This window comes from Mustela nivalis (genome assembly GCF_964662115.1).
Source record: "Mustela nivalis genome assembly, chromosome: 16".
In the NCBI taxonomy this organism is placed as follows: Eukaryota; Metazoa; Chordata; class Mammalia; order Carnivora; family Mustelidae; genus Mustela; species Mustela nivalis.
The window spans coordinates 36,109,140-36,135,117 of NC_139035.1; the positions used below are offsets into that span (position 1 = coordinate 36,109,140).

The window sequence follows — 25,978 nt, forward strand, 5'->3', positions numbered from 1 at the left end:
AGACTCAACTGACTCATCTTCATGGCTTTTCAAAATTATTATTACCAGATGACTAATGGCCTCACACCAATTAGTGAGTCCTAGTCACCAGGGAAAATTCAGTTTACTTTAATTAAGTAGCCCCCCTTAGCCATTTTACTGACTAATGACCTCATTTTTTTTTAACTCATCTTTTCAAAATGCTAGAAGGTCTAGCTATCACTGGGGAAAAAAACGCACAGATACACAAACAAATCCCTTCTGGAGCAAAACAAATCCATCTTTTAATCTAGCAACATTCCTCTTGCCCTTATTTCATAGCAAAAGCTCTGAAGAGCAAACCACGCTCAGAAACAATTGCTCCCCTTCTGAAACCGCAAGAGGATTCTTCTTGGCCTGTGTGGTTATGCTAAGTGCACAGAGATAGCTCTTGGTGGAGAAGAAACTGAAACTGTCAGCTTACCCTCTTCCTCAGGTTGTAGGTGAGAATGAGGTTCCTGGAGAAGGAGTGGGAAAAGGCTGTGTAGAATTCCAGCACTTTCTGCAAGGCGTCTCGTTTGATCACATGCAGGTCACAGTAGGTCAGGGCCCTAACATTGGCACAGGACTGGGCCAGGGTGGCTTCCTTCCAGAACACATCTCCAAACACGTCTCCTTTCCCTAAGGAGAGAAAGTTCTGGTGAAGAAAGTGTCAACCAGACGGCATCTGGCTATCCCCGTTCGCTCCCCCATCTCCCATTTTACATTCTGCCACATGGGCTCAGGAAAGGAAAAAACCAAAAAACAAAAACAGGTTTTATTTTGAACCTTAAAAACACGCAATTTAAGAAACTTTAAAATACTACATAATACATGTCAAAGTTTAGCCAATGACATTGGGGTCATGTTACCTCCTGGACATCCTATCCAAAGTGGGAACCCCCTGTTATTCTTTATCGCTCCCCCATTTTCCCAAAACACCGATCATAATCTATAATCACGTGATTTGTCTGTGTCTTTGTTGATTGTGGAACTCCCAACGTGAGAGTTCCCTCCACGTCACACCATGTCTGGCACCAAATAGTTCTGCCAGTAAGTGCAGGCGAAAGAGAAGGAAGGAAGCAGGGCGGACTGTGGATCTCCATTCATGGGACAGACTGACAGACGAACAGTATGGAGAAGGTGTGGACTTTCCTTCGGGAGCTGAACATCAGGACAGTTCTCCTCTGTTTAGGATGATTCACATGGAAAAAGGCACTAGGGGTAGAGTTCATTCTCTTCCATACTCTGTCCACAGCCCTCGGGTTTATGCTTGTATGGTGTCTCATTCCTCACCCTTCCCCTCTACCTGCTTCCATGTTCCTCACTGCTGCCAAAGGCCTTCCTGGGAGGGTAAAACTATGGGCCCCCTCCACATGGCATCTCCAAGCCACTCCATATCTGGCATTCCTCAAGAGTGTATTTAAAAAGCCAACAGAGGGGCACGTGGGTGGCTCAGTGGGTTAAAGCCTCTGCCTTCAGCTCAGGTCATGATCCCAGGGTTCTGGGATTGAGCCCCGCATCAGGCTCTCTGCTCAGCAGGGAGGCTGCTTCCTCCTCTCTCTCTCTCTGCCTGTCTCTCTGCCTCCTTGTGATCTCTGTCCATCAAATAAATAAATAAAATCTTTTAAAAAAATAAAAAAATAAAAAGCCAACAGAGTACTAATTCCATGTAACCATATTCTGGGTCCCACTTCCATCAGCCTCCTCTAAATATCTGCTTTTCACATCAAGGGATATTCTCCCTACATTTCCCCGAGTCCAACATTTTAACATATGTCTAATGCAAAGCCTAATTCATTCCTGGCACAGCCTCTAGTTATAAATAGCTTGAAATGTTGTTTATCGTGCCTCTAAATTTTCAGCACAGATAAACACAAATTTGAATCCACGGGGAGCCGGAGAGGAGTATGCAGGGGGCAACAAACAATGCTATGAGGGTGGAAAGGAACCCTCGTCACCCTCTGGAGAGTGGCTGTCCCACGCACCCAGACCCGTCACACTCCCCAGCAGGGAGCCAGGTCCCCTTGACTCAGTATGATTAACAGGGCAGGTGTTTTCGTCATTTGGGCCAAGAAGAGATTAGACTTCCAAGCGCCTGGACGCTTGGTTGATCTTTTCTCAAACATCAAAGACTCCATTCTAAGGATACAGGGTACTCCACGCGCATAGCCTTCTCCAAGCACCTCCAAGTGTGAGCAAGAAATGGACTGTACCAGACACATTCCTCCAGAGTTTCCTCTGTGTTTATGAGGTGATGTACAGTTCTGATTTATGAAGACAGTTTTACTACTCAGTATCATGCATGGGGGAGCTTTTAGAGAACAATGTCTTTAAACCTGCACTAATTAAATTCACCTCCGAGGTGTTTTTCAATCATCTGCTCTCTGAGTTGGTCACTTGAGGGCTGAGGCCACTGGCTGGGAATGCTTCTCTCTGTGGGGCGCTACCAGCTTCCATGGGGTGGGGTTCATTCAGTGTGGGCTCCCTGGTACTGAGTTCCAACCAAGAAGGCTGGCCATTTGTTCATACACAGGAAGCATTCCGTAACTTCCTACACTTAACTCCAATGCCTCCCATGCCTTTCATTTTTACGTGATAATGTGGTAGATGGTGAAGAGGCATCAAGAGGCAAAGCCCAATCTCCTTCCCCTTGAATCTGGACTCTGCCTTAGTCCCTTCTCTAGCGTGTGGCAGGGATTTTGAGACCAGATCATAAAAAAACCTTGCAGCTTCTGCCTGGGTCTCTTGGAACACTTAGTGTAGGATGCTCCCTCTTAGAATCCAGGTACCATGCTTTGAGAAGGACAAACCACAACAGAGGTCACATATCAGTGCTCTGGGGGACAGCCCAGCTGAGCTCCCACTGACCGCCAGCCTCTGCCTGTCATGTAAATGAGCCGTCTGGTCAGCCAGTCAGCCCAGACAAGCCTTCACATGCCCACAGCCCTGGCCAACACCGGCGTGCAGCCCCGCATGCAGAAAGCCCAAGTTAGAACCAACCAACTGAGCTAAAGACCCCATGGAATGGTGAGACACAGGCATCAATTTCTTATACCATTAAATTTAAGGGAGGTTTATTATGCAGAAATAGATCACCAGAACACACAGGCTCATGGAACTCTGGACTGAGACACCCATGAGAAATCACTTAGTAGGTTAGCTAATACTTCACCAGAACATTGAAAAGGATCCCAGCCCTGAGCTGGGCACTCCACTTCCTGCTCTAACAGAATGGGACAGGAAAGAGCAACGAGGGGCTCGAACAGGGGCGGACTCTCCTGAGAGTTTTGAGTATCGGTCAATGAGAACATGAGGCACTGACAAATCTTAAAGCCTCCTATTGATGAAACGTAGTATGACAAAGCCAGAGCTACCGAACATAGATTACCATGAGTAATCTTGCCTGATTCTCATTAAGATCCTAGCTGACTCTTGAACGGGCTTGAGCTGCGCGGGTCCACTTACATGTAGATTTTTTTGTAAATGAGTTTACTCTTCCTTATGATGTTTTTTATAAAGATTTTTATTTATTTATTTGATAGACAGACAGAGATCACAAGTAGACAGAGAGGCAGGCAGAGAGAGAGGGGGAAGCAGGCTCCCCGCTGAGCAGAGAGCCGGATGTGGGGCTCAATCCCAGGACCCTGAGATCATGACCCAAGCCGAAGGCAGAGGCTTAACCACTGAACCACCCAGGCGCCCTATTATTATTATTTTTTTATTTGAGAGAGACAGAGTGAGAGAGAGAGAGCACAAGTGGGGTGAGGGGCAGAGGGAGAAGCAGACTCCCCGCTGAGCAGGGAGCCCAAGGCCAGGCTCAATCCCAGGACTCTGGGTTTGTGACCTGAGCTGAAAACAGATGCTTAACTGACTGAGCCACCCAGATGCCCCTCTTAACGATTTTTTTAATAACATCTTTTCTCTAGCTAACTTTGTTGTAAGAATATAGTCTATATTACATATAACATACAAAACACATGTTAATTTACTGTTGATGTTATCAGTAAGGCTTCTTATAAACAATAGGCTATTAGTAGTTAAGTTTTGGGGGTTCAAAAGTTATATGTAGATATGCACGGGGGTCAGCATCGCTAACCCACATTCTTCAAGGGTCAACTGTTCTGCATTTAAATAAAACCTAATGAATGAGCATTACACTTCTCAAACAAACTTGGGAGTAGTTTTTCCAATTAGAAAAGAACCCAGAAAGTAAAATAATAATTCCTCATGTATGTTTAACATATGATTTACCTGTAGAAATTCAAACTATTGCATAAAATAAAGGACAACCATATTATGTTTGTAACACATCATGAAATTAATAAAAGCATCTTTAGAAATGACAATAAGTCCACTGGAGAAAGTTTTCCAATCCAAGGCTTTAACACAACAATAAATAGAGATTAGTTACTACTGTATGAAGTATTTCACGGTAAGATAATCATGATTAATCTATAGGGTCCAGGAAATCAAAGTGTTGTTATAACTTGGATTTGATTTTCCACCCAAATGGAATACCCTATGATGTTTCTTCCTGTCAAGGCAGCATTTTTGGTATACATGATCTGTTAGTGAGATTTAAGAGTGTGGTGTCAGGGGGCCTGTTAGATTCTAAACAAACCTAAGGCTCTTCTCGGAAATGAGAAATATATTTATGACATGGAACTTGGGGAAACTGTCAAAGGGGAGGACACAGAGCTTTGAGCAGGCTGCTTGTAAGTTACGCACAGCTCTGGGAATAACGACGTCCCAGGTCAGGGTTACGAATCCGAGGCCAGGACAAGCCCTACACCCACATTCATCCCTTGTTCCCTAGCATGAAATGATCACTCACTGAAGAACAAAAGTTCCTCCAATGCACTTGGCAATCAAACTACTGGAGGCAATCAGCTTATTGATTTATTTATTACACTGAGGCGCTGGGTGCAGAATGTTAAAACCTAACGTTCCAAGTTTCTAAAATACATTCTAAGTGGATGTTCTGAGCTGGGGAAAAGAAAAAAGAATGAAGAGGGGAAGTAAGGAAAGGCAGTCTAATTAAAACTTCAAGCAAACATCCCTGTGATAATTAATCCTCCTCCCCCTGTCGCCCCACGTCAGTGCAGCTGTCTGTCCCACACCTCCACCGTGCAGCGGACATAAACAACCCCATGGGGTACAGCCGTGGGACTGAAGAACATTCATAAGGCAGAGGTGGGAGGTGGGACACAGGGCTGAGGTGGCGCAGGGAGAGGGAGGGCAGATCTCTGCAAGGAGCACAGGAGAAAAGGACCCTATAGAGAATTCAACTTAAGGATGGGCAGAGGCAGGAATGCCCACATGTGGGGGCTCGACGGGTCATGGAAGGGGGCAGCGGGGGGCTGGGAAGGGTGATCAGGGTGAAATCTAGAGGTGCTGGAACTGGGACCCCAGGAGGATCAAACAACCTACCCAAATGCTAAAAAGTCACAGGGAAGCAATTCTGCTCTGAAACTGACAATTGGAACCCTTAGAAAAGGCCCTGTTTATTCAAAGATGGGCTCTGAGTGAGTTTGCCAGGCCAGAGGGGTAAGAACAAAACTGCAATCTCCAGGTGCTTCTCCTCACTATTCCCTATTGTGTGCTTGTACAAGGAGCCCTCACAGGGGGCTGCAGTAGAAGTTACTATCTGCTTCTAAAGTCACCAACCATTTCTAGAACCAAAGAGAAACAACTCATTCAGTCAACCGTGCAACTTTTGGCAGGCACTGTCCTAGGAGCTGAGGTATAGCAGGGGAAGGACAGACATGATATAGTGAGAGACAGAGACTCAGTAAACTATAACACTTCAGCGGTAAGTGCCTAATTCTAACATGACAGGACACCAGGCAGGAGGGGTGTCTGGCTCAAGTCAAGGGGTAAGGGAAGGCTTTCAGGGAGAAAGGATGTCCGAGCTGAGACCCGAGGGATGAGTTCCAATTAACCAGCAAAAAAATATACAGCACAGAGATGAGTCCAGGGAGAGGAAACAGCAGATACAAAGGCCCTGAGGCATGTCATAGCGCTCTGCAGAGGAGGAAAGGAAGTACCTACATTATCCCATGTTTGGATTGTAGTTCCTTCACTCACCTGTAGAGATGAGTGTTGCCAGTGTATTTTGTAATCCTTTGAGGGAAGTACCCAGTCTCCTTACTCAGCTATAAACTCACCTAAGTGCCTTCCATACTCTACACAGTGAGCCGTTGACACCAACTTGTTCAGTCACTGCTTAAATCCATCTCACCTGGATTCAAGATGTTGTTAGGGCCACACTGGGGCTGCTGAGAGTGGTGCCAGGACACAGAGTATAGGGTGGGTCAGTACCCTCAGCTTACCATACCACCTAGATCCCTCCTCTCTGGGGCATCAGGAGGTCCTCTGCCCTCAAGCCATTTTAAGACCAGACGGGCCTCGTCACTCACTTCATCAGGGTGGTAAAATGGGACCACAGAGACCCTGGCACCACTGAGAGAGGCTCAGGGGGTCGGCCATTCTGTCTTCTGGCCCTGGGAACAATTTTGCTTATGCAACAGAGAATAGGGGCTGGACAAATATTTCCAGGTAAGTTCTGAGTAGACGGAGTATAGTTCAGGAGGATGAGGATGAGAACAAGGGAGGTTCAGACCTCCTGGATTCATCACATAAGCCAGGCATGTCACATCTAGGTCCCCTCCTTGGTCCTCGGGGATGTGGCAAAGACACTAAGAGAACTTGCCAAGTCTCGCCCTCCCTCCCTGGTGCCGCCGCCCGCATGGCACATTTTCCAAGCACTTTATCGAACACCCTCAACTCAAGCCTCAGGGCCAGACAGGTTGAACTCCCCTGCTGGGAGCCCGAGGGGGCCCCTGCCCCCTCTTTTGTTCACTCTGCCCTCTGGCCACACTGCAACTCTTACAGTCCCTTCAAGTCTGGCTCTCTGCTCCCCTCAGGGCCTTGCCAGCACCATCCCCGACCTCCACCCTGCTCTTTGGTCCAGATAACTTCTGCTCTGGCTTCCAAACATGCTCCAACCTCCTCCCTGAGCCCTCGGCCAGAGCATCTTCCCATTACGTGTGTCCGCTGTCCTCTAGAAACACCCCCCATCCCCAGAAGCCCTAGATCCCAGCAGTGGCTCTGGTGCACGATGGACACTCAGCGGATACTAGATACAGAGATCAACCAATGCACTGGGCCTCTTCCTAAACCCCTTCTAGTCTCAACTGACCCAGCTAAGAAATGTGGATGCTAACACCCACCTCATAGGGCCGTGGTGGGGCTTACATGAAATTAATATGAAGAAAGCACTTAGCCCTGGGCTTGGAACACAGTAGGTGCTCAGTAAATCAGAGACACAGTGAAAGAAGAATTCTCCTAATGCCCTGTGAAGTGAATTCCACAGAGATCATCAGGCCCATTTTAAAGAGAGGAAAGTGAGCTCCAGAGAGGTTAAATGATTGCCCAATTCACCTTGGTCAGGCACCATGCTAGGTGATGGGAAAAAGGATAAATCAGAGTCAGGGTTGACCTTAAGGAGCTATGGCCCAGGAATCCTCATGTTCTCCAAAACTGGTTCTCTCCTCTTCTAGTAAAGGAGACGATGACTTGTAGCTGGGCACAAAGATGACCGGGATAAAGACCGCGTTGCGCCTAGCTGTGGCCCTTTGTCCAAGTTCTGGTTAAGGTGAGGGTTGCAGAAGGAATGTGCACAACTTCCAGAATCCTGCTCTGCCCTTCTCCCCTCCTCCCTTCCTCCTGGCTGGAACAAGGATGTGAGTGCTCTTAGACCAGGAGGCCAGTGTGACAACCTAGTTAGGATGAAGCCAGAGGCAAGAAGCAAGCAGGGCGCCCAACACCATGAAATGGACACACCAGCTCTAATACCATGTTTCTGTCTTATCTAAGCTTCTTTTCCTTTGGGTTTCTGGTGGAGCAGCTAAACCCGCATCCTAGCCAATTCCAGAGTCCACAGTCTGGTGGGGCAGTACAGTGGGTTCTGCTGTAGGCAAGGTCCATCCACACCTTTCTCCCCCTGCTGTGGGGAAAGGCGTCGGCTTCCATGCACCAGAAGGGCCCAGCACTCACGTCATGATGGAGCTCTGGAAGCACATTCAGAGCCAAAGATCCAAGGACTTCAGTGAAATACCTTGGTGATACTCAATCACTTCTCAGACCAGCGACTGGAGGCCAGGGCAGGGGTAGGGTGGGCAGGATCTGCCAAGGGTGCACTGGGTACCAGGCCAGACTCCAGCCAAGGACACTGCCATAGATACCCACCGTGTCCCTTACCCCAAAGATGATGAAGTCCAAGCTTTCCAGCTTAATTTGGAATCCTTAACCCTCCCGCATGCATCTATGGCTCTTCCCTCAGGTCACCTGAGACCACGGGAAAGAGTAGATAGGGAAATTTTGACACCTGGTAAATTTTGCCTTCTTTTATTTGTAATGAAGCTACAAAGTTCATCCCTCTCCCCCCCTTTTTTTTTGCTCTTACTGAGAAAATAAATGCTGCTGGAAGTCGGTGACCTCTGCTTCACCTGCTATAGCTTAGAGCAGTGAGAGGCTCATCCAATACAGACAGCGTGGAGACCTCCTCGATGCACTTTCCTGTCCGAGTTGTGAAAATATACCACTCGGAACAAAGCCTCAGAACAAAACCTTAAGTGCCAGGTCTTATCTGAGTGTGCTGTGGTGTTAGGTACTGAGCCAACACATTTTATTGGATTTCTTTAGCCAACAAAGTGGGGCCTGGAGAGGTTCAGGAGGCCTGGGTTCCAGGCAGAGGCACACATGTCACCCCACTTCGCAGAAAGGCATCTCCTTCTAGAGAGGCTTGGTCTTTAATTTAGCTTTTGTAGGAGAGCTCCGAGATGTTTAAGAAACACTTGTCTTCTTTCTTTTTTTTTTTTTAATTGTCTTCTTTCGAAGTTAGTACAAAGGAGAACAATTGTTAGGCTCTTCAGCAAACTACCTCTAGACATGGGACCCTGGCGAGGGTCTGCCACATCCCTGGTCAGTCAAACCCAGGAACTGTCATGTCACACACTGGCTCTGATGGGAACGGCCCCTGCCTCTCTCTCCTGGACAGCTATGAGACTGGGGGTTCCCAAAGATGGGGTTACATCTCACCATCTCTTGGCACCCAGTTCATTCCAGTTCAACAATTTGGCCCCACCTGTCATGGACCAGGCAGCGTTCCAGAGGTGACGGGGCACAGGACATGGAAAAGACGAGGTCTCTACATTCAAAAGGCTTACATGGTGAAAGACAAACCAAAGGTGTGTAACGGCAAAGTATAAAACAAAAACATAATAACAACATACATCAGAGGTTGTCTTGGGCAGGGCTACGGGGAATTCATAGTGAAAACTAAGAATGGAGCAGGGCTTCTACGGCTAGGCAAGAGACCTGAGACACACGGAAGAGATGGGTAATTTTTCTGAACAGCGAGAGGGGTAAAGGGGCATGGTTGGAAATGAGGTTACTGGTCTGGGCTGTTCTCCTTTCTTTTACGACTCAATGTCTGGGTAATAGTATTTACAGCATCTCTACACTCTTAGGGTTAAGGGGTGATTTACCCCCATTCCCCGATGTTCGTCTTCTGTAAAGGCAATCCCAGTCGCACCACCCTCTTGGCCTCTCAGTGGCCCTCAGCTGTGTGAGAGTTTGGAAGAAGAACCTGCACATGCGTAGTAGGCCAGCCCCTTGCTCTCTTCAGAATCTGCCTGCCTGCAGGAAGCATGTTCTTTCCATACCTCCATGTCGTACGATCTGCGAGGCAGACCCTCACCGGGGTAGGCTAATTCCGGGGTTCCATATCGGGAAGACCTTTTGGATGCAGATACAAAGCATATTCTTCAATATTAGCTTAATCAGAAAAAAGAGGTGATATTTTGACTGGTATCTCTCTTACTTATTTCTCTCTTGGTTCAGAACTCTGAAAGATCTTTGCAATTTATCAAGCACCCTGAAACTAATGGCCACCTTCCCCCATTTCTCAAGTTACTCTAATCTTGCTTCTATCCCCCAGCCCCTGCTAACACTACTCTCACCACAGTCAATCATAGCTCTGTTCCTAATCAATCTAAAAGGTATATTTTAGTCCTCAACTTATTCTAGCTCTCTGATTCTAATATATACTTAAGTTGTCGAGCATTTTTTTAATCTCTGAAATCAGAATGTGTCTTACAGTCAACCATATATCACCATTTAACTGGCAGCATCACGTCTCAGTGCGCCATAAAATACTGGCGTGTTCCTTCCCTCATTCCCTGTCTTCTGTGATAGCCCACTCCCCCCTGCTGGCAGTCCATCACTGGCTTCTCCACCTGTCCCCTATAAAGGCATTCCTCAGGGCTCTGCTCTAGACCTTACTGCTTCTTGCCCTTCCTTCTCTCTGGGTTTTTCTCAACCTCTCACCTTGCTTCAGCTGCCACCTGGTTCCTGATGGTCCCCATATTTATGCCTTTAGCCTAGGTCTCTCTTCTGAGTCTAGAACCTCACACTGGACATTTTCACTTGGCTCAAACCCACAAATCCCAGAATGGAACTGGTCCCACCCCCAGGTCAGCATGCCCACCCACCAGAGTTCCCTGTCCTGGTGAAGGTTGTCCAAGTTATTCCTGATCCCTCCCCTTTGCTCATCTCCATATCCAACAAAAGACCAAGCTATGATCATTTTATCCTTCAAGGATCTCATAAACTTGTCTACTCTTCTCTATTTCCACTGATATCAAATCAATTCAAGCCACACTCATCTCTCAACATCCTCCTCTCTGGTCTTCTTGCCTGCTATCCATTCTCTTTACAGCATCCAAGATGACCTCTCTAAACACAAATATCACTCTTCTGCTTTAAAGTCTTTTAAAATACTCGGGGCACCTGAGTGGCAGTTGGTTAAGTGATTTATGCTCAGGTCATAATCTCAGGGTCATGAGATAAAGCTCTGAGTCGGGCTCTGCACTCAGTGGGGAATCTGTTTGAGATTTTCTTTCTTTCTCTCTCTCCTTCTCTCTCTGTCCCCACCCTACCCCCATGCCTAGCCATGCTCTCTCTCTCCCTCAAGTAAATATATAAATCTTTAAAAAAAAAAAAAAGGCTTTGAAAATGCTGTCCCCTCTGCTTAGAATACTTTCTCTTTAATCCCCCATTTCAAACCCCACTACCACTGCTGCTTCCAGTGGAGTTCAGTTCTCAGCTCAGGTACCACCTCTGACAGGAAGCCTTCCTTGATTTCTCTTGGCCAGGATGGATTATATGTCTGTCTTATAAGCTTCCTTAGCATCTTGTTCTTACTCCTATTGCCCTTGGCATACTATGTTATAAAACTGTGTGTTTGTTTATCTGTCTCCCGGATGAGGCTATTAACTCTATCCCAAATCAATCTAAAAGGTATATTTTAGATATACAGGTGTGTCTGTTTGATTTGCCGATGTATCTTCAATCCCCAGACTACACCTCGCATGTTTATGGAGTGAATAAATCAATATATCAAGGAAAAGATGGGTCTGAGTGGAACACTGTAAGGTGAGCCTTACAGCCTTAGAATGTCTCAGGATGGCACCTTTGAGGAGAGGATTGGGCCCCAGCCCCAGTGCAAAGAACCCGGGTGTCCTCAGGTAACTACCTTGTCAGCTTGGCCCAAGAAGGAATTTCCTGACCTGTTCAGAAACGGTCCCATAATTCACTCCTATCTAGCTAATGATAAGCTGAAAATTTATAGATGAATTTATTTTTTTTAAAGATTTTATTTATTTATTTGACAGAGATCACAATTAGGCAGAGAGGCAGGCAGAGAGAGAGAGAGAGAGGAGGAGGAAGCAGGCTGTCTACTCTGCAGAGCAGAGAGCCCGATGCAGGACTTGATCCCAGGACCCTGAGATCATGACCTGAGCTGCAGACAGAGGCTTTAACCCACTGAGCCACCCAGGCGCCCCTTATAGATGAATTTAAAAAGAAGATGTAAAGATAAGAAATCACCCTATCATACAAGTGCTCTCCTTAAGGAATAAAAATTTCAGCCAAAGGTGGGACACCAGGCTTCCTTGTGGAGACTACACTGAGCAGGAGCAAACAGCACTGGCCTCTCTCTGTGAACGCGGACTCACTTGGTAATGGTTACATTACAGCAATGGCTTGGAAACATCATGATGCTCTTCTTCTATTCTTTGCGACTGCAATTAGGTAAAATTAAATTAGCCCAATGTGTCTCTGCTAAGTAAACAGATCACAAATCTCTCACTGAAGGCAGGTGATAATTTCCAAGATCACTGCAGATAAGAATTGCAAATTGAGTTGATTTTTTTCCCTTCCTGTTTATAAAAGACTCTGTGTGTGCTGCAGAAAATGACTGAAATATAGTGAGAAACGGAAAAATATTGGCTCTACAGGCTGCCACCTAGAAAACTCTGAACATTTTGGTACACTTCCCATCTTTCTTCTTGCAAGTCACCTTTTATGCAGTTGGGGTTATAGCACATACAGCTACAGACTCTGCTCCCCCCCCCACCCCACTTAACATTATATTTACAACATTTCACATGCCAATAACACTTTTTAATATCATTATCGTAACAGCTGCCTCAATTTACCATAGTTTTTTAACCTTTCCCCTCTGTCTGGGCACTCAAGTTGTAAGAATTTCCTTTAGAAAGATCTGTTGACTCTGCTAACTTCCGGTGTCTTCAGAGACTACAAACCAATTTTTTTTAACTGCTTCAATAAAAACAGAATTAAAGAAGTAGAACCTGGTCCCCACCTCTACCCTGCCTCAGTCAAGTACCCTGTGCATTACCAGGCACAACCGTTATGCATTTTGAAAGTTCTAGATGATTCCTAGGCTAGCTTCTTCCTGGGAGTGTGGATTTAAAGTAATTGCTTCAGTTGATGGAATAGCTGTATGAAGATTAATGCTTGGTTGGAGCATTGAGATGCTTAAACACAGCCCCCTCCCCTTGAGTTGAGCGTGAGCAAGTGACATTGTTATATGGTGCCCTGTGGCCATATTCTACCAGCAGCTACGCCAGGTCCCCAGGGCAGTGGAGGGCAGGGGCAGTCCAGAAGATGGTAGCACAGGAAGTGGGGGACCTCTCCCTCCGCCCCTCCAGCTCACAGGCATCTTGGGAAGCAGCTCCGTGAAGGATTTAGTTCCTCCATCTCCAAAGTAATGAGGGTTTTACATAAAGTTGTTGATCTTTTCAAAATTCTGGGTAGATAGCCACTCTGTCCTCACCACCTAGCCATCTCCCTTTTCTAGAAGCGTTTCAGGGAGGGGTTGGGTACTACCCACTAAGTAATGTTTTTTTTTTTTTTTTTTTTTTCCTGACTGGACTGGTAAATAACAAAAGAAATGCGGTTGAGACTGCTTTCTGAATAAAATGTTATTCTTTCAAATGATAACCTAAGAACCAAAAGAATATATGAAACAATGCTGACTTTCTCAAGTTCCATTTTAAATTAAAAAAAAAAAATCCCTCATTTTGAAAAGAGCATATGCTCTTTTAAAGAAGACTTGAAAGATAAATATATATATGACAAAGGGAAACAAAAATAACCTATAGCCTCACAGACTAAAAACATCAACTATGACATGTGGGTAGAGGTGTTTGTGGGTTTTTATCTACAGATGTGTTCTTCCCCATAACCGAGATCATACTGCATTTAAAAATTATATTTTCTTACTTATCATAAGAGTTTCTAATCCCATTTAAAATTCCTCATGAGCATTCTGAATGGGTAGACTCCCATTTCTTTTTCTTTTTAAAGATTTTATTTATTAATTTGACAGAGAGAGACACAATGAGAAAGAAACCACACACAGAGGTGATGGGAGAGGAAGAAGCAGGCTTCCCACTGAGCTGGGAGCCCGATGCAGAGCTGAATTCCAGGACTCTGGGATCATGACCCGAGCCAAAGGCAGATGCTTAACTAGTATCTTCAGACACCTTGGACTCCCTTTTTTAAAAAAATGCTCTGAAATACTTGGTCACTTTGTAAAATAAATGTGATACCTGTATTCTCTCTGCACCAGTCTTGTTTGTTGGTTTGTTTTGCCTATTTCCTAGTCCTTCCTCTGAATCCGAAATCTCTGTCTTGAGCCCTAGCTTCTTTCCCCGGTTCCAGACCTACTTTTCTGAGCTTTCCACTTGGATACCCCACTGGTCTTTAAATGCAACAAGTCAAAGCCAAGCTCATCACCTTCCTCTCCCACTGTGTCTTCCTCCTGACTCAGCGTAGTCTGTTCCAGTGCCTCCATCTCCCCACTCACTGGGATGTCAGAATCACCTCCCTCAACTCCCTCTGGCTCCTCTCCACATCCTATTCCGTACAGTCGTTCAGACTCCCCTTCCAGAATGTCTCATCAACACATCCCTCCCATCAAAGGTTGCCAAAATTAGCCAAAAAACAAAACAAAACAAAAAAACAAAAAACACCCTGTCACCCTGTTTAGATAAATGTATACTTTTTTATTTTTAGCGTAAGTATATCCCATTCCATCTTTGGGAAATACTTCAGTCAAAAATTCCCTATTAATATGAGATCCAAGTTTAACTGGCTGTGCTATATCTGACCTGGCAACCCTATTTCTATCTCCATTTCTACTGCCCGTACCTTACCACCTCTCATCTCTGCTACATGCCAGAGTCACTGACTGCCCTCCCTCCCTGCTCTGTGTCTAGTTCATTAATTTTTACAAAGCACAGCTCTAATGGTGTCACTTTACCCATCGTCTTCAGTGATTCCCCACAGCCTAGTTCCTCATGCTGACATTTAGAAATGAGCTCTGAGCTGCCTCTCTGGCCCCAGGCTCCACTGTTGCCCCTTGGGGCTCTCAACTCTAACTCAAGTACTGGTCCTGGGCTTACACAACACACTCTCCCTTGCCAGGCCTCAGCTCACACTATTCTTTCCATCTAGAATGCCCTACCTTAGATGTCCAAATCCTAACTCCACCTTCACAGAGCCACCCTCCTAGGCTAGGTCCTCCTCCTCCGGAATACAAATCTAACTAAGCAAAGATGAAAGGGTCTTCCAAATTAGGAACCACGAGAAGGGGGTGTTCATTAAAAAAAAAAAAAAAAAAAAAAAAGATTTCACCTGTAAATAAGCATTTACAACTTTACATGTACATGTAAGAAGAATCTACATGTAAGTCCTAGTTCGATAGTGACAGGACCGCAGATCAAAAGTTAATTCAGAGTGTGTGATGAGCCACAGCCTGCCTATCAATCTTCCCCAAGACTGCTTCCCTTCACTGGGCAGACTCTGGCTCATCCATAAGTTGAGAAGAGTTTCCACTAGTTGAGAGCCACACTTAGATCTGTTCCATAATGACACAGCACATTCAGTAGAATGTGCTCTGGCCCTCCTGCTTGTCCATGAGCTGCCAGAAGCTATTCCCTTCCCTCACCAACCCCAGCCAGAAGCTTCTCCCTCCCCTAATATCTCTGGGCTGCAGCTCGTCCCCACATCTCCCTTCCACCACCATACAGAGGCTCTCATCATTGCTCATCTGAATCTTCCAGCTAGCCTCCACGCCTGCGCGTTTGTGGGACCCACATCTTCATGTCGTTCGTGTTTGAAATGTTCTCTGAGCTCCTCATCCCCACAAGAGAAAGTCCAGACCCCCTATTCTGGAACTAGCAGCCCTTCACTGCTCAGTCTCTCTTTGCCTTTCAGCTCAATTCAATTCCATTCTGCAAAGAGCCCCTGGTGCCTTCCATGTGCTGGGCTAAGCTAGAGATAGGAAATCAAAGGATCTCAGCTCACAAGGAGGGACAGAGGAGCAAACATGCAATTGGCACAGTGTAATGGGGTGAGGAGAAGTGCAGGAGACCCCGAGATTTCACCGGTTAGTGGGGGCATTTCTGCAGGGAGTTTGTGCAGAGCCTGAGCTATGGGCAAGTCTCCAGCTCCGGGCCCATGGCTCTTTCCACTCCTCAGTGCAGTCTGGCCAGAAAGATTCTACCTCGCCCAAGGAAATGGAAACAACAACAACAAAACAGAAAGAAAGGACACAAGATGATCCAGGGTTTAAATACAAATTAAGTATTAAAATACAAAACCCACAGAAGTCACTATAGGGACACTAAATCACAGGAAAACAAGATCATCTAAACCCTGCATATTTGAGATGGAAATGTAGGGAGACAGACCACACTCAAGCAGACAGAGCCTGGAAGAAATTCCACGACTCCTCTACTTTGGTCAAGTGTCACAGAACCAAGATAATGACTTACTTGCAGGTGCGTGGGCATCTCCACCACTTGGGGAGGGGTAAAATGGGTACCTATGCCTTTTTATCCTGACAGCTATGACAAACTGGGAGAAAATGCCTTTAAAAATATAATGAATAAAATGAACATGCTAAAGGCTTGAATTTACTTCAAAGAACTGCCAGACTGAATTTGAGAAGACATGTGTGATTTCTAAGAGAATTCCAAAAGAATATTGAGAAAATGTCCTCTCAGTTGTAAGGCAGAGAACATCGGAAGAAAAGGAGATCAGAAGAGATGATGCAGGCGTAGTCTCTGCCCTCAGGGGACAGCAAGGCTTTCAGTCCAAAAGTACTGTTGACGTTGGTGGAACCCCATTTTTAAACGGCAGGCTTTGCGTCAGTCAAGAAAGCAATTTAGTGAGTCATGACGTCAATTTCTTTTTAAATGAAAGAGAAAGGAATCTAATAGAAAGCACCAGGTCGCATTGCCTGCAGCAAGAATAAGCACTTGAGTTTGACCTATGACTGTGTGCGCACATGTGTTTATTCATTCATGAGACAACACACCATTTCCTAGGTGAGTTGAGCTGAGGAAGTTTGACAAACACTCTCTAGAAAACTTTTTTAGAAAGGGTTCTATTTTTAACATTTATTGAACACAGTTATGACTACATACGCTTTTCCTTTTTCTTGTGCTAAAGTTAAGCAGACTATTAGAACTGGGAGGAAAAAACAAATTAGCAGAATGTAAATAAGCGATCTGATAACAAGACAGTAGAGACAACTGAATGTGACAGATGAGCTCTGGGCTTTATTCTAAAGCCTCTGGCTTTGTGATAATTAAGGATTCCCTGGCTATTTATTTTTTCCTTGTTGGAGCACTAGATATAGTATCGTACCTGCTCAAAAATTACTTCTGAGATGACCCTCTAGAACAGGTAACACTTTTTCATAACACCAGTCTCTTGTGCTTGTAGAAGCTCTTGGAAGGGGAGCTAATCTCTTGTCCACTGATACTCCCAATTCTATGACAGCCACCTCTTAAGTAGTAGATGTTCAATAAATTTTGGTTGTATTGAACTGAAATGTATCAAAAGGAAATAGAGCTCTAGTTTTAGCAACCACTTGTCACCTGAACTCCCTTTGCATGAACAACTGATTTCAGTAAAGTGAGCAAAAGATAGTCTCTTTAGGAAGAAGCAACAACAATAGAACTCCAGGGAGCAAATAGCTGGGAACCTTACGCATTTTGGCCCAGAGTTCAAGTTTGGTCAAAGGACTTGTCTCATGTCTTTTTATAGAATAAGAACCTCTTGAAATATTACAGGCTACTTAGGATCTCAAGTTTGGACCTACTTTTTGGAGCTAATCTGGCTCCAGGGACACAGCGAAGATGCTTTTTCTAGTCGGGACAGCTTGAGGGCAACAACTGCCTCGAATGTGAAGCTGCTGAGTGACTGATTCCAGAATTCCTGTTCGCACTGCTAACCAGAGCAGGCTGGGTGGGCAGGCAGCCAGAGACAGAGGGCTGGATTTGGAGAAGCAGTCAAGTGACCGAGTAAATCAACAGTGGATCAAGCCCTGGTGGGCTTCCCCACGAGAACAGAGAAGAGAGAGGAGACCCCACTGGGAAGCAATCACTTGCCTTTGTCAAGCCTTCTGCACCTATGAACTCTCTCCAGGCTTCACTGCCCAATCCTAAGTCCTAACACACAACTGTGTGAGGTGGGTCACTAAGGAGGCCCTGCGGATGCATATGGGAGAGGGATGGTGCTGGTCACAGGTGTAGATGCCTTGGAAAGGCATTTGGTGAGTTACCAATAAGGGGGATGGGCCAGGATGCCTGGGTAGCTCAGTCCTGAGCTGGCTTTCAGCTCAGGTCATGATCCCGGGGTCCTGGGATGGAGTGCCGCATCAGGCTCCTTGCACATCGGGGAGCCTGCTTCTCCCTCTGCCTGCTGTTTCCCCTGCTTGTGTGTTCTCTCTCTGATGAGCAAATAAATAAAATCTTAAAAAAAGGGGGGGGGGCAGAAATGAATGAAGGATGCCCTTAACCAGAGGATCAATTCAAATTCAATTCCAATTCCAACTCAAAGAAGAGCTCACTAATCACTAGTTACTTCTTCTTAGCCAGGTGAATATCTCAATGGTGATTACCAATGGAAAGTCCTCTTTATCAAGGACACCGATGAGGATTAAAGGAAGGGATGAAGGGATGAAGGGCCTCTCCGCCTCTCAGCCACTAAAACAGTAGCTGTCCCCTTCATGTGGGCTAGTCCTACACACAGTCAAATCTCAGTTCTCTGTGGATGAGGACAGCAAGGAACAGAATAACCCTGTCTACAGATTTCAGTGGAGAGCAGGAATCCACATCCTTATTTTAGCAAAGAATAGTTTCACCCTCCACCCCGCACCCAGTCTCTACCCCAGGCTCCCTCTGACCATCTGCCAGCTCATGCTGAAGGAATATAAATCATCCTTGGGTTAACCTGAGCAGAATGTAATCAAGAAGGAAAGATGGCTTGGGGCCAGGGAAGCAACAGGAAGGCTGCATATCGTGCACTCCAAAGTCCAGCAGGAACAAAGTTTGGAAAGTATATATATATATATATATATATATATATATATATATATATATACATATGTACACACACACACACACACACACACACAATGTATGCTTAGCTACTTAATTTGAATCTCATTTCTAACTTTCACAAAATGTAACCTCTCCCTCCCTCAGTTTCTTAAGAATTCATATATACAGGGTAAAATATGTCCACAATGCCTAGCAGTATCTGGAAATATAATGGGCCAGCAAACTATGTAATCTATCCTTAGGACTGTGGAATTGCAAAATGGATCAGAGTGGAGATTTTCCAGGATGCTGGCTCCATGGACCTCATCCTAACCTCTCTGAGCTTTCACTGTCTCATCTGCAAAATGGGGATAATAAAATCACTTCATAGGGTTACTGCAAGGGTTAAATGAGCATATGTACGTAAAATGCCTGGCACCGACTAGATGAGCATAAATGTTGGCTAGTACTTGATGGCTGATCCCTTCGGAGAGCTAGAAATGGCCCCATTGAAGAGCTGTTCTGTAGCTTCCTCAGACAATCAGATGAATCTCTCAAAGGCTGCAGATGCTCAAAAGGCCAAAGCCAACACGTCCCCTGCATCCCCTGCTCCATCCTCCACATCCCCCATAGCCGGCTTCCTTGTTATCCAAGTGAGAAATCCTGTAGTCCTCAACCACTCCCCCACCCCCCCACCCCTGCCCCAGCAAATCCTCCATTGACTCGACTTCTTAAATGAGTCAACTCCATTTGGTTCTCTCCCTCTGCCCACCACAGTGTCAGTCTGGGGCACCATCTACCTGGATATGCTGGATAGCATGTCTCCAACGTCTTCGCCCTGCCCTAGCCACCCGCCCTGCAGTCACTCCCGAAGCAGCAACGACAGTTCTCTTTCTAAAGTCCAAATCTGACTTACCCTCTCTCCTGCTTTTAACCTCCCACGTGCACCGTAGTCAAGTCCAAGTCCCTCAGCGTGGCTCCCAGAGCCTGCCATGATCTGCCTAGGACGTAGCTCCCACCCATGGCCCTTCTTGCTTTGTTGCTCCAGCCGTGCCAGAGGACACACTGCAGTTCTATAAATACATCCTGCTCTCTCTGCGGGGTTTTGCATGTGCCTTCCCTGCTGAGGACACCCCCGTGCCCTTCACTTCTCCAGTCTGTAGGTTTTAGCTTATATATCGTTTCTTCCAGGAAGCCTTCCAGATACTTGAATACTGAGTTAGATCCTTCCTCCGCAGTGTACAAGCGTCTGCTTATTTGCTCCTCTCCCCCAGTAGCCTGGGAGCCCCTAGAGGACAAAACCCATTTTTGTCATGGAAATACCCCAAGTGCCTAAGATGGCAACTGGCACAATGCAGGCACTCAAATATCTGTGTGTCGGATAGAGGCGAGCAGTTGGCCTTGCCCCGAGGTGCTCACTCTCCCTGGCTGAAGGCCACAGTGGCACTGAGCTGCCCAGTAACTTGGCCAACCCTGGTCCCCAGAGGTGTATGTCCAGCAAAATGAACACACCTACCTAGGATAGCTACCACCTCGTCATCCTGGATCACCTCCAGGGAGCCGGAGACCACAAAGCAGAGGCTGTCAACACTCTCTCCTGCGTGGTAGATAAGGTCCCCCGGGGCGCAGTGCACTGTCTGGAACTCCATGGCTAGTGCCCGCAAGCAGCCGTCACTGGCCAGCCGGAAAGCTGGGTGTTCCTTGAACACCTTGCGGTTCAGGTGCACACAGATGTCAGCTCTCATGTCCTTGGGGCAGATCTGCAGAACCTGGGCGGGCACAGGGAGAAAAAGTGTCAGGGTCCTCACTGTGTTCTCCAGCCTGTGGTCCCTCATGACCCCGGGAGCAGAAGCCACCCCCACTGGGCTAGACTGCATTCTTCAAGGCAGAGGTAGACAGCACAGCTACAGTACCTGTCCCCATGGCGCTTACACTCTCATGAGAAAGATAAACAGCAAGCATAAAATCCATGCTAAATGCTCAGAAGAAGGATCAGAGAGTTGGGGCTGGGAGTACAGGGGGCTCTTTAGATTAATAGCTGGTGAAGGCTTATCTGAGGAGGTGACATGTAAGCGGACACCTGCAAAATGTGTCAGAAGACACAAGGTCAAGATGGTGAGGGGACCTGAGCAACAGCCAGCAAGAAAGAGGGGCTCAGGGTAGGGGATGAAGCTTTAGGAGAATACCCAATACACACGCACCTAAAGACCTGACATTATGAAAAGCCTCTGACTTTATTCTGAGTGTGATGGGGACCCTGGAGGAGTGTGAGGAGGGAGTGACAAGACCAGGCTGTATTTTAAGAAGATCACCATAGCTAGAGAGTGGAGTTCGGGGGCCCGGACTTTGGGGTGGCAAGGATGGAGCCAAGGATTTGAGTTAAGTCACTCCTGCAGGAGGCCCCGTGAGAAGTGAAGTTGCCCAAACTGGGATGCTGGCAGGGAAGCCAGGGAGGAGTGGTCAGATTCAGGGCGTATTTTGAAGGTTGGGCTCACACTGCTGATGGTCTGAGTATGTGTGTGGCTTAAAGAGAGATAAAGTAATATTTCGTAAGCACTTACTCTGTGCCAGGCTTTGCTAAGTGCTTTAAAGCCACTCATTCATTTCATATTTATTTTTGAGACTTTATGATATACCAGGAATCATTCTCAGCTCTGAAGATGTAGCTGTGAACAGCACAGACAAAAGCCTTGCCTTTTTGTAACCTACCATCTCGTGGGAAGAGACAAATCCTAAGCAAAATGAGTGAAATTAAGCAATGATTTTACATGATTGTTAGGTGCATTTAATAGCTAACTTAATCCTCACATAACCCTCTGATGTAAGTGTTAGTATGGTACCATCTTAGAGAAGGAAACTGAGACACAGGGAAGATAAATAACTTCCCCAAAGTTGCACAGCCAGAAAATGGCAGAACTGGGCTCCCAAATGAGGTAGTCTGAGTCCAGAGCCTAGTTTAGATACTAACCATTTCCTACGTTACATGGCTACCCTAAACAAAGGCACTAGCAATTCCACTCTTAGTATCTAGAAACTCAGGGCAAAGTGAGAACTCTAAGAGGTTATGTGGGTCTTTCGAGAAAGAAAAATTTCTCAGTCTTTTCTAGGGGGAGAAATATTCCCTGAACTAAATTTTTATAAGAAACCACTGCATGGCCCCTCCCATAGCAAGCATTAGGTAACACAGTAGGATGCTTTCAAGTGGGCTTTTCCAGAGAAATTAGGTGTGTCCTTTAAATAACCCTTTCTTCCATTCTAGTCTAGTGAGCAAAGCTGGGGGCATAAAATCAAACAAGTTTAATGAAGACACTTAGGATGCTGGTTACCCCCACACTCCTGCTTCTGTGCATTCACATAGGACATTTGCCTCTGCGCCTGGAGCTCCCCTTGGAATCTGTAAGTTTCTCTGCCTCCTTCAAGTCTCACCTTGCCCATGACTGTGCTGCTCCTACCCTACCTTCTCAGGAGCCCTTGCACTCTGCCTGGAGGTGAAGCGGTGGACAGAGAGGTCCAACAGTCCAAATCCCAGCTCCTTCCCCTCCAAGTGGCCTAACTGCTCTACACTTGACTGTGTTCTATAAAGTACGCACTGCTCACATTGGCTCAGGAGGACAAGTGAACTGAACAACTGAAAGGACAAGTACCAGCATGGTTCCCCCCGGAAAGTGTAGGACCCAGGAAGGGGCTCCTCACACACTGGTCCCCATGCTCCATGTACCTCTTCCTGCTTGTTCTGGGGTTGTGGGATGCTGAGGAAGTGAGCAGGATCTCTGTGAGACGGGAAGGAGCCCTGACAGAGCAGAGGGACAGGAAAATTCAGACTGCCAAGGCAGGGCTGGGGCTGAGGGCTTGCTAAGTTTTTCCCTCCTTCCAGCTCATTGAAAAACAAGACTCCTCCTCCAGGGGCTCCTGGGTGGCTCAGTGGGTTAAAGCCTCTGCCTTCGGCTCAGGTCATGATCCCAGGATCCTGGGATGCGAGGTCATGATCCCAGGGTCCTGGCATCGAGCCTGCATTGGGCTCTCTGCTCAGCGGGGAGCCTGCTTCCTCCTCTCTCTCTGCCTGCCTCTCAGTCTACTTGTGATCTCTGTCTGTCAAATGAATAAATAAAATCTTTTAAAAAAACAACAACACAAGACTCCTATAGACATGCAGATTTGATTTGGTTCCTCTTCTCCCCACGCAGAACGCCAGGGGGAGAACTCTCCCATGTCCTGTCAAAACTGTGCCCAGCAGTTCAAAACCGACATTTGCTCTCCAGGTAAACTCACCTTTCAGTATTTGGTTTCCCCTGGGCTGGGCTTTGCTGACAGAGGCTGCTAACGAATGAGGCCTTGGCACAGAAACAATGTTTTATTCATGGGCCCTATTCCTGGATCCACTGGAAGGCACTTGTGGGGAGGAGAGGGAAGCTGGGGGTCGAGCATTCGGGACTGCCATGCCATCAGGCATCTCCATCATTCTCCTGTTGGCTCCACACGGGGCGGGTTAGGGGGTCCTGAACCCTTCTCTCTGAGCTGAATGCTTCTCAGCTGCAGACCCCTTCCTGGGCACCTTCCCTTCTGTTTGGTCCTTAAGAGAAACCATCCGTCTTGGTTCTTGAGGACCTCAAAGGCCACAGGAAAATGTCACCATGGAGGCTCATGGAACCACCCCAGGCCGGACAGGACAGACACATGGTTGAGAGAATAGACTTTAAGATCAGGCAGACCCGGATTTAATTCCTGGCTTTAAGGTTACTGATCCTGTGAACCTGAAGCCATACTTAGCTTCTTTTTGAACCTGAGTACAGAATTCTGAGGATTCCCTGAGCTGGTGTGTGGTAAGTGCTGGTGCAGTGCCTTCCACACACACGGGCTCAGTGCATGTGAGCTTTAATTTATGAGGTCCTTAGCACAGAGGAGCAGTGAGTCAGGCTGAGGATGGTCCAGAATGCCATAGATAAAGGGGCCTTAAGGGCTGGCCTTAGCACTAAAAGGCATCTAGTGTCCATGTGTTATAGACATGGAAACTGAGGCTCAGAGAACAGGTGACATGCTCATGGTCATTGGCTAATTGCTGGTCAAACGAGAGGAGCCCAGCACCCCCCATCCTCCCCACCATACCCCTAGGCTCCCGTAGTCTTCCCTGACCCCTCTGACCCAGAACCAGGGAGAGCCAGGGGACCACGGCACTGGACCCCTCTGCAGAAGCTGCCTGCCCTAAGCCCCTGCTGGGAAGAGCAGCCGCCCAGGCCGGCTGGGCCCTGCAGTGAGCTGTCATAGTACTCCCTCTTCTGCCTAGGCCAGGACCTGGGGCAAATCCCAAAGCCTCTCAGGAAAGTGAGTCAGTGGAGAGGGGCAGGGCAGGCAAACGCTGACGGTGCTGTCTCCCACGGGCAGCCACCCAGCCCAGCCCTGCCATGGGATGGGGAAGGGTTTCTTTCCAGACAACCAGATTTACAAAGCCCTCCTGGTCCCTGGGAAATGGAGCCCCAGGGCCAACAGATCAAAGTTCCTTTCTGCTCCATCAGCTGCCAGGCACCCACAGAACATACATGCCTTGCTGAATGAAGCAAAAACACCACACTCAGTAAGGGCAGGTGGTTGGCAAAGCCAGGGACTCAGACGCACCCGACGGACGCCCTGCCTGGGTCAGAAATGAGGGCAACTCCACCCGGACTCATCTGCTCATCCTTCTTCCCTCCAGTACGTGTTTTAATTTTAAAAAAATAAATTAAAAAGTAACAGTAGGAAAAGCACAAGCTTCCAAGTCAAACAAAACCAGATTCAAATCCTGACTTTGCCACTCTTAATTCTATGACCAGAGGCAGTTAACAAAACTAACCAGGCCTCTGGGTCCTTGTCTCTGGGGTCAAAGTAACAGCAGCTCCCTCCCAGAGCTGCCATAGAGCGTCACTGAAGCATGAGCGCAGGGCCTGCATGCAGAGAGCGCGGTAAATACTTGTTTTTAACGAGCGTTCAAGGCAAGGTAGCCAGTGCTACTACGGTGGTGAGCTTATTATGTTACCGTTGTGGTCATGGCTGATCTTCAACAAACCTGAATTATTCTTCTTTTTACGTGGGAACCAATTAAATTGAGTTCAGGTTTTCCTTTTTTTTTTTTTTTTTAAAGATTTTATTTATTTATTTGACAGACAGAGATCACAAGTAGGCAGAGAGGCAGGCAGAGAGAGAGAAAGGGAAGCAGGCTCCCTGTGGAGCAGAGAGCCCGATGCGGGGCTCCATCCCAGGACGCTGAGATCATGACCTGAGCCGAAGGCAGAGGTTTTAACCCACTGAGCCACCCAGGTGCCCCTCAGGTTTTCCTTTTAAACTTCCACTCTCAGCAAACCCTTCTGAGGGAGGAAGAGGAGCAAGCATAGCTGCTCCAAAGTCAGCGGCATTTGGCTTTGAATGTGTTAGGTTTCTGCAACAGTGTTATCTTTCTGTTTTTCTTACTCTGACAGTGAAAGGAATCAGAATTCCCCAAGTACCTAGAGACTGGCAGTAAAAGGAGAAGTGGGGGTGGAAAACACTGAGAAGCAGAGAAAAACGGACCCAGGATGACATGTTGCTCATGTAAAATGAACACAGGAGGTAACTGTGAAGTGAACAGAAAGTCCACTGCATCTTTTCTCTGTTCTTCCCAGCCACCAAAGTTTCTCCACTTTATTGAAATGCATCTAGAATAACACAACTCTTACAGAACAATAGGGATTTATGGCTGTTTCCATTTCACAGATGGGGAAACTGATACCTTAGCCTGAGAGAGAGGTCTAACTGAGGTTTTCCTTAAGCCAGTGAAACCAAGGCACAAATCCTTGATAAGTATTCACCAGACTTGTCTGATGAAGAGGATCCCCTGGGCAATTGTTAAAAATGAAGATTTTTTTCCTCACACCACCCCCTTCTCTAAATCCGGAATTCCATACATTTGGTGTAGAGGCTGGGAATCTGTTTAATGACCGCGAATTCTGAGAATCTTATCAGAGCTGAGACTACAGTGAGGCAACAGCCTTGGGCTAAAATCTCAGTAATCAACATTAATTACAATTTAATACAATATTTTACAAAATCAAAATCCACACCAAAAAAAAAAAAAATCCCCGATGAACAAAATACCAAAAATTTCAATAAGGATAGAATCAGTGGCAGGGCTGGGCCATCTCAGAGCCTGAGATCAAAAGAAAATTAGTCACAATGATGACCTCCCCGGGGATGGCTCTGAGCCT

At 46.7% G+C, this 25,978-nt stretch overlaps 1 protein-coding gene across 2 annotated transcripts in view; it reads right to left on the minus strand.

Moving 5' to 3' along the window:
- Nucleotides 1–25,978, minus strand: part of KCNH1 (potassium voltage-gated channel subfamily H member 1) — a 384,330-nt gene that overhangs the window by 89,463 nt on the left and 268,889 nt on the right. For both annotated transcript variants that reach the window (XM_082701856.1, XM_082701857.1), the window contains exons 9-10: nt 20,284–20,536; nt 443–639 (exon numbers count right to left, since the gene is read on the minus strand). In XM_082701856.1, coding sequence (XP_082557982.1) covers nt 443–639; nt 20,284–20,536 — 450 coding nt within the window. The remainder of the gene's footprint in view (nt 1–442; nt 640–20,283; nt 20,537–25,978) is intronic.